Genomic DNA, 9923 nt, shown 5'->3' with positions numbered 1-9923 from the left:
CTCTGCCAATATCAAAACAGAAACAACCATCATGAACACTGCTGCCTGCAAAAACATCGTGGACTGCATGAGGACGTCTCGTTCTGATTGGAAACAACCTGACACATGAGGTTGTTTATATGGTGCACAGGAGGACTCAGGGGAGGAAGAGTGAGCGTGAAGTTCATACACTGTTAAGCAGAAATTCTCAGAGGTTTGACATTTTAGATTTCGCCCAGGATACCTACAGTAGAACGAAATTAATTTTTAATATACAGTAAGTAAATCAAACTTAGAAGCCAAAATGGCAAATATCTCCACAGCCACTGTGAACCTCCCAGGGTAGCTGATATAAGCTCATAAAGGTGATCGAGATTACACAGAATATGAGCATGCTGAATGTAATGAATTTGAATTCATTGAAGATATCAGGCAACTTCTGAAATAGGAACGTGAGCACAAAAAGCATGGCGGAGAGGATTCCTACAATATATACCCTAACACAGCACCTATAGATCCCAGGTCACACTCCAGAATGATTTTGTCTTTATAAAATGTCATATTTTGGTTTGGAAAGAGAGGGGAAAGAATCATTCAAACACTGCTTATTATAAATCCTGTTGAAATGTAAACGAATGAAACTCCAGAGAGCAGGGGTGCAGTAGAGGGTCCCTCACCCTGGCAAGACAAGGTATTGGGTGGGAGAGTGGCGTGGGGTCTGTCTGGCTGCAGCCCTCTGACAAAAGTGGGTTGTTAAAGCAAAAACATTTAACTGCTGCCATGTTTAAAAAGAATTTAAAAAATGACATATTGGAACACAATCAAAATAGAAATTTTGAATGGTATTTGAAAGAATAATCAAATATAATTGTAGAAGATATACTGTATATGCTTTAATATTAAAGGTTATTGGCTAATCACTGAAATGCAAACACCATTTACTGCCGAATTCAGCATGGAATGTACATGGTAGTTGGCCAGAATTAAAATTAAAGTGAATTTCAGACTGGGAACTGGGAGAAGAATTGGAGGTGAAATGTAATTTAGGTTAATCAATATTACATAATATGAAAAAAGATCCAGAACCCGAATCTGAACAAGAGCAATAGACTGTAGAGTCTCATGGGGAGCTGGGGGGAACAGCAGGCCTGCAGAGTGTCTGTAAAGAGCACAGGCAGCACACAGTTAATCTCCACTGATAGACAGACTGAAGCACAGGGCTGCAGCCAGGGTGTGTAAGCAATGATAGTGAAAATTGGCTCATCATTTTGTACAATCATTATTATTATTTATAGTATTAGTAGTAATTTTGGTGGTCTAGCTTTATGGGAAATAAATTAAATTGCTTTTGTTTGGAATTTAGTATTACCTGTACTAAATATTGACTTGATATAATGATTTATGTGCTAGGTTTGCTCAAACTTAATTCTAGGATTTATAATAGCACTATATTATGGATTAGTATTTTTTGCAGTTGCCAAAAAACCTTGGAAGTACTTGGCCTTAGAAAATCTTTCTTCATAATAGAGTAGGATTTATTTGTTTTAATGCCTAATTATTGTAAAGTTATGCATTCAGTACTTTATTTATGCAGATTAAAAATTAGAAAATAAATTCTCATTTGCAGCACTGACTTGGAGAGAGGAAGGGAATTTACTGGACAATTTGAGAGAATTATCTTCCTTAAGAGTATAACAGCCAAGATTTGAATCCAAGACATTCCTATTCACAGTCCATAAGTACGGCTCCACAATCTAATGCTAGGATTCATTCATTAATTTTCAACATCTGTCCAGTCTAATGCATGGTTGTGGTGATCCAGACCGTAGTCTGACAGACAAGGCCGCTAGGCAAGACGATAAAGAAGATGAAATAAAATTTACTTAAAACAGTTCATATACATTCAAAGATACATGATTATACAGTATGATTATACAGTATATAGAACATGAACCAGAAATGCTGTGCCTTAACAATGCACTATGAAAGGCTTTGTCAATCATTTCACACAAGTATAACAACGGATATCTTATACGGGCATTTTAGTTTAATCCATCACATGCAGCTGTTGTTCCATAATCAGATGACTGTAGGCTGCTGTAGGAAACATGGATATACTGTATGAGCCCTCCCCCAAACCCTGTCCTTTACACAGTCACACAGAAATATAGAAGCAGAAAGATGACAACACCTAGAAGAGTTAACTGAAGTTCCAAGCAAAAGATCTCCAACATCAGTCTTCTAGCTGTTGACTACATAAAGATCACACATGTTTACATTCTTCATATCAAAGCAAAGAGTGAAAAGGTATTGTTAAGAACCTACTGGTTTTCCAATGGAGAAAGTATAAAAATTTAACCTCAGTTGGGCTCTGCAGCATGCTGGATACCAAGAGAAAAATACATGTTGAAAGATGTTCATAATGCCTCTTGGCATGTACAGCACGCAAAGAGAAAAAACAGTAAAATCAAAATATATATTTTCACTGGACAATAGTGTTTCATCCAGTAACAAACAGTATGCTCATTAATGTAGATATCAGATGAATGATTTTTTACAGTATAACTTTCACTCAAAGTCCTATACTGTTTGGTTATTTAAATCAGGAAGAAGAGGACTTAAAGTTGGAGCATGTTGTCTCCTCATTAAGACCTTTAAAGTGCTGCAGGTGGAGCAAGAAAAAAGAGTCTTGTCTCTGGATTAGAAACATAAACATATACAGTAAATTCATAAAACTGTGGTTAATTTTCTGTGAAAACATAAACTTAAATACAATAAAGCACATCCAACTGATGCAGTTTCTTTTGAGAAAGGTCTTCTCATATACTATGTGTTGGAACTTATACCGTCACTCTTTAGATTATTCTGTATCACTTTAAATTACACTATAAACATATCAAGAAAAACAAAAAGGCATGAAAGCAAAATGTCAAGAAAAAAAGTTTAAATTCTGTGATAGCATTTAAACATCAGATCTTTAATCATTTAATCATTAATATTGTATGGTGTCAAAAGTGTGCTATTTGATCTTTTAAAGTGACTTTGGCATTCTGCTCATCATGTGTTTTTTTGTATTCAATTCAGGTTTTAGCAAAATAATGTAGCATTTTGGTGCAAATATACAGAAAAGTAAACTGAAGCTAGAAGTCAAAATAGCAAATATTTCTACAGCTACTGTAAACTTCCCAGGGGAACTAACATATGCTGGGATAAAGGTGATCCAGACAGCACAGAATATGAGCATGCTGAATGTAATGAATTTGGCTTCATTGAAGTTATCAGGCAGCTTCCGAGCCAGGAAAGCGAGCACAAAGCACATGGCAGAGAGGAATCCTATATACCCTAACACAGCCCAGAATGCACCTGCAGATCCAAGGTCACACTCCAGAATGATTCTGTCTGCATAGTATTTCATATTCTTGTTAGGAAAAGGTGGTGAAATTGTCAACCAAAGAACACAAATCAAGACCTGTACTAGTGTGAAAGCAAGAACACTTAATCGCTGCTGTGTGGGCCCAAACCATTTCATGATGTTACTCCCTGGCAGTGTAGCCCTAAAGGCCATTAACACCACTATTGTTTTCCCCAGAACACAAGAGATGCACAGGACAAATGTGATCCCAAATGCTGTGTGGCGCAACATACAGGACCAGTCAGAGGGCTGGCCGATGAAAGTAAGTGAACAGAGGAAACACAGAGTCAATGAAAAGAGCAGAAGGAAACTCAGTTCAGAGTTATTGGCTTTAACAATAGGACTGTCTTTATATTTAAAGAAGATCAAAGACATGCCTATGGTTAAACATGTCCCAACCAAACAAAATATACTGAGCACTATTCCAATGATTTCTCCAAAGGACAAGAATTCAATTGCTTTAGGTACACATTTATCTCCTCTCTCATTAGACCAGTATTTCGATGGACACTGGATACATTCGTTAGAGTCTGCAAATAAAACGCAAAAAAATATTTTTATTGTGATTTGTGGCTTTTGACTTTCCTTTTAAGTATTTTTTATGTAAAGCATAGAGCTACATAATTATTGATGAATTATGTAATTGATTTTTTATTTACATTTAGCAAATACTGTACAGTATATTAACATTATATTCTATTTGGTGTCATTGAAGCAGTTAGGATTTATTAATTTAGTAGCTTGGAGTTTAGTCTCTCCCATTTACCTGTAGTGTTGCTGATCTCTCCGTCAGCACAGCGTATGCAGTCATAGCAACACACAGGCCTTCCTTTCTGAACTGCCTTTCGAGTGCCTGGGAGACAGCTCTCACTGCACACTGACTCAGGCTTCTGCAGAGTAAAGAGAACCGTTTCAGCAGAACAGTTTCAACTCAATTTATCACTTTATTTCAAATTCAGATGAACCAAAATAAGGAAGTTAAATTTGTCAAAAAGGAATTATAAATAGTATTAATGTAGGACAGAGTAGATACAACTGATTTTCTACATTCTTTTTCTCTTTTTTGCTTATTGTGTCACATTAAACTCCAATTGGCTTCCTATGTCTAGCATAAGTCCACAGCTGATTCTTTTCACAGCTTACCTGCTCTTGACCACCAGCCCAAACGATGTGAACATCATCCATGACGAACCGGCGATCTGCTGCCAACGAGCTGTCATAGTGTCCAACAGTCACAAACCGGATGGTGCTCTTGTTAACAAGCTGCCAGTTCACTAATTCATATCTCGCAACTGGATCTCCATTGTCATCAAAAGCAACACTTTCTCCGATTTTGGTTGTAAAATGTACAGTTTTCAGGTTCTCAACCACCTGTAAAAAAATTACATTTTTGCATTGACATAAACATGAAATTTAAGAATGGAATGTGAAATTTGAAGAGTGAGCATTACTTTACCTGCCATGGTTCAATGTATGTTGTTTTTGCACAAGTGAAATTAGCAAAAGTGTCTTCCTCTTTCTTACATTTAAACAGGTTGTGAAGGGAGTATGCGACAGCATATACTGCTTTATATACATTATTGAAATTTCTCATCTCTGATTTATCTGCGTACCCATTTTTTAACACGCTTAAATGTTCAGACCCTGTGCAAGATTGTCTGCCTGTTGTGGTTTGTTCATTAAGAGAACAGTTGAATACAGTTTCCCAAAACTCATTTAAAAGGGTGTTACCTGGAAAATGAGAAGGATGAACATTTAATAAAAACTCACTTAGCCCTTCTATTTTGTTTTTTACGACAGCAAATCCAATGGATCCACTCAGAAGTTTATAACCTTCTGCTGTGGCAACATTACTGGCAGTAATCCAGGCTTCACTGCCAATCCATTGGTGACCAGTTACATTCTGAAGGGATAATTCTTTTAACAAAACAGTTATGTCTCCTTGATCTAGGAAGGCTACAATAACTTTAGCAGTGCTCTTCTTTATAACGTCTATTGTTTTAAGAAATTTCTCTCTGGGATTGGCATCATTAACAGCCTCTGAATATTCAATACAGATCCCCTCTTGCTGAGCAGCTTCCACAAATGTAGCCATCCCATTGTTGCCATAATCAGTGTCACTTCTAATAGTCCCAACCCAGGTCCATCCAAAGTGCTTCACAAGCTGAGCCAGGGCTCTGCTCTGAAAATAGTCACTGGGGATGGTTCTGAAGAATGAAGGGAATCTTCTCCTATTGCTCAGACATGCACAGGTAGCAAAGTGACTGATCTGTAAAAGTTCAAAAATAGAACATGATTTCTGAAAATATTTCATTAAGGACTCAGGTAACACAGTTAGAATGTTGTTTACTGTTGTACATTAAATTGAGCAGATTTATATTATTTTACAGAATAAATAATAAATAATAAATAATATTAGTTTTTAGATTTTTGATGGATATTTTTTCACCTTTTAAAATGGCTACTTTGATATTGAAAATGGATTTTGATATTTTTTTCAAATTTTCTCACCACGGGCACATGAAAAGCTGCCACAACTTCTGAGATTGCAATGCTTGTTGATGATTTAGACTCTCCTATTATAGCTTGAACTGCAGCTGGTCTGGAGCAGGAGGTGTCAGAAGATTCCTCATATCCGTTCATCAGAGCCATAGCTGCTCTTACAGAAGAAGGTGAGGAGTCACAAGAATCAAAAATCTTATATCCCAGAGACACACCGGGAAGAAGATCCGTTCTGTTGTTGATTTCTTCAATGGCAAAGATCATTGTGTGTGCTGACTGAAATTCTCCCAAATTTATCCTAGGACAAAATCATACTGAACTATGTTATAGTTCATTTTACTGCACATTAATTGTAATAATAATAAACAGCATGTACTGTTTTACAAAGTAAACTCTGTTATTTGTTTATCTGATTTCGTTAAAAGGGACTAAATTAAATGAAAAGGTGGGGAATCATTTAAAAGTACAGTATATTACCAAAAATAAGCTATTATCATTTAAAAGCTAACATGTATTTATCAAAGCAATGTAAAGACATTTTCTAACAGAACATTAGCTAACCTTATACATGCTCGACGCTCTGGTTTGGTTTTAAAGTTGAGTTCTGGCTCCTCTGTCTTGCTGTGGATTGCAAACACTCCCCCAATCACAATATCTCCGTCCTTAAAGAAGTCTGGAAAAACACTTGTACCTTGAAGTCTACAAATATTCTGTTTCTCTGATGTCAAAACGCCAACAACCATCATCACTACCGCCGCTCTTAGTGGCATCCTAGACGTCATGAGGACAGCAGCTGATTAGTGCTAGATTACCAGAACACATTGCTTTTGTATTGCTCAGCAGCTCTCAGGGGTGGTGAGAAACTGAGTGAGGTTCAGAGTCTGTTAAGCAGAATTCTCAAAGGTTTGATGTTTTAATTTGCTCCAAAGATAAAAAAACATGTAAAGATGGCGGTTTATTTGCATGTGTCATGACTACTGCGAAGGGCTCGTATTAGACATAAAAAGGACCTTGGAGATTATGTGGGTGGGTGGTTAAGATATGTGAAGCAGCACTTTAGTTTTAGGAGAGTTATTACAACTAAGAAGTGTAGCAGATCTAAATCTGTTATTAATAAGTATTTGTTATTTACTGGTTTCACTAATTCATTTATCTATGGTAGTTATATATTGTATGCATTGTATTTCTCCTAAAAACATTGTGTTTCTGTGGTATGACAATTGTGTTCCACTCCTTTTCTAGTTTTATTAATTTGTGTTCAGAAAAATAATATGCTTAAAAAATATGCAGAACAGTAAACCAAAACTAGAAGCCAAAATGACAAATATTTCTACAGCTACTGTATACTTCCCAGGAGAGCTGATGTAAGCTGGAATGAAAGTCAGCAAGACAGCACAGAATATGAGCATGCTAAATGTAATGAATTTGGCTTCATTGAAGTTATCAGGCAGCTTCCGAGCCAGGAAAGCGAGCACAAAGCACAATGCAGAGAGGAATCCTATATACACTAACACAGCCCAGAATGCACCTGCAGATCCCAGTTCACACTCCAGAATTATTCTCTCTGCATAATATTTCATGTTCTTGTCTGGAAAAGGAGGTGAAATTGTCAACCAAAGAATACAAATTAAGACCTGTACAAGTGTGAAGGCAAGAACACTTATTCGCTGCAGTTTGGGCCCAAACAATTTCATAATGTTATTGCCTGGCAGTGTAGCCCTAAAGGCCATTAACACCACTATTGTTTTCCCCAGAACACAAGAGATGCACAGGACAAATGTGATACCAAATGCTGTGTGGCGCAACATACAGGACCAGTCAGAGGGCTGGCCAATGAAAGTAAGTGAACAGAGGAAACACAGATCAATGAAAAGAGCAGAAGGAAACTCAGCTGAGTTATTGGCTTTAACAATAGGACTGTCTTTATATTTAAAGAAGATCAAAGCTACACCCATAGTTAAACACGCTCCAAACATTGAAAATATCATGAGCAGTATCCCAATGATTTATCTAAAGGACAGGAATTCCACTATTTTTAACTCACATTCATCTTTTTTCTCATTTGACCAATAATCCAAAGGAAACTGGACACAATCATTAGAATCTGCAAAGAAAAAACATTTTAGAGATATACAGTTCAGTTTTATAGTTGAATATGTGTTGTTGCTACACATAAATGTGTGAATATTTATTTTGTTAGATTTATATGTATATTTTGTTCATTATTATGAACTTAAAATACTTTAATTATTAATTTATAAAATATTGATTTTGTAATTAATTGTGAAAATGGTATGCTTTTCACTCTATGGAATTGTATATGAGTCACTGAAGATAAGAAGAAGTAGAGCAAAAAACTTGCACTATCATTTTGAATGCACTAACATTTACGTGTAGTGTTGCTGATCCCTCCTTCAGCACACTGAATACAGTCATAGCAACACACAGGCTTTCCTCTCTGAACAGCCTTTCGAGTGCTTGGGAGACAGCTCTCACTGCACACTGACTCAGGCTTCTGCAAATAAAACATTTAGAATATTTCACAATAAAGACTAGGGAATATATTTCATCATATTAAGAGTGCTGAAAAGACAAATGATGAATGTTGATAATAATGTTGTATAAGTCACTTTTATTCTGAAATGGTGTAATCTTGTGAATAAAAATGTTGAAATTATAATGCATGAGGGATACTGCAGTAGTTCGCGGTTGAGTGGCTTCACGAGACTGTGTTAGACTGCAGGAGACTGCAGGGTTTTAGAAATGTTCAGTAATGTGACTACAGTTCTTTGTAAAACAGCCAGGTGGAGCTATGAAAGCTTAACGGGGGGGGGCATTTAGGCTATTACTAGAAAACACCTGGTTTCGAATCCCGGTCAATGCTGAGGGACAATCTTTTTCTAATTATAGAATTTAAGCTGTACACCGTTTAGACTTTTATTCTTTTTAAACTGTTACTCTACTGTAGCTTGTGAAGGTGATGTGCCTTTTTCAGTTTACATTCACATAGAGAAAATCCAAAGGTAAATTTTGGTAGCGGAAAACACAAACAGTACTGTCATGTAATACTGTACATACAGTAATCTAATGTACGCACAGTAGATGGTAATGATAGCTAAATATGAAAACGTACACAACAGTATTCTACCTTCTTCATAATTATTTTATGCATCAAACTTGGTGACGTACAATGGGTTATGTTTTAATGTGCTTGTTCTAACATTGTAAAGTTTATATACTGTACTTCATAAAAAGTTATAATGTTTTATCCTTTTCTAAGAATACGTAGTAAGAACATGACTTGCTGTTATTGTAAAAAAAAGTTTTACTGATTTAAAAATAATATTAATATGGAATCGTGTAACTAAGCAGCTAAAATATCAATATCAAAATAACTAAGCAGCTAAAATAAGTGGACATTTTGGGAATGCTTTGACATATGTTTCTTTATAAAATAACTTTTATTTTCCTTGTAGTGGTAATGGGCAAAGTGCGATCAGAGCATTACTTTCGGTTTGTTTCTTATACGGCGAATACATAAAAATAGTCCACTATTATAGCTTGTTGTTGGCTCCGGCATGAATGTGTGTATCTGGATAAATTAAGTGATGGTTTTGTAATTAAGGATTTCTTCACGGAATTCTTTAAGTTAAACAAAGGAGGGAAGAACGGTTATTTTTACAATTGCCAGTAACCTGAGAACAGCTTATCAATATGTTGAAACCACACCATAACAGTGAAGACAGACGGGTTACACCTTCAGTTAAGCCAGTGACTTTCTCTGTTGTTTACTAACGTACACTGTCTAGATGACAATGTTCTTGATACGCGAACAAGAATAAGCTCTTGCTTATTAAACTCCGAGATCCTGACTGATTTGAATTTGTATTCCCCTCATTTAGCTGAAACTAAAAAAGAAATCATGCAGTAGGTCAATTTATTGGAGGATGCTCTGTTTTATTAACAGAAACCCCGACTCAAACCTGTGTCGTACAGTGATATAGTGATAATGTCAACCCCATTAAACAAT

At 36.0% G+C, this 9923-nt stretch overlaps 1 protein-coding gene across 1 annotated transcript; it reads right to left on the bottom strand.

The window, feature by feature from the left end:
• Positions 1 to 3010: 3010 nt before the first annotated feature.
• LOC148837037 (extracellular calcium-sensing receptor-like) lies at positions 3011 to 6642 on the bottom strand. The gene is made up of 6 exons (XM_088913454.1): positions 6455 to 6642; positions 5903 to 6191; positions 4848 to 5660; positions 4535 to 4762; positions 4158 to 4281; positions 3011 to 3921 (listed from the first exon to the last, which is right to left on the bottom strand). Exons 1-6 carry the CDS (start codon positions 6637 to 6639, stop codon positions 3011 to 3013), a joined length of 2550 nt encoding a protein of 849 aa, XP_088769580.1. The 5' UTR covers positions 6640 to 6642.
• Positions 6643 to 9923: the final 3281 nt, after the last annotated feature.

This window comes from Atractosteus spatula, chromosome 4 (genome assembly GCF_055471065.1).
Source record: "Atractosteus spatula isolate fAtrSpa1 chromosome 4, fAtrSpa1.hap1, whole genome shotgun sequence".
Classification (NCBI taxonomy): domain Eukaryota; kingdom Metazoa; phylum Chordata; class Actinopteri; order Semionotiformes; family Lepisosteidae; genus Atractosteus; species Atractosteus spatula.
This window is presented reverse-complemented; position numbering and strand designations above follow the sequence as displayed.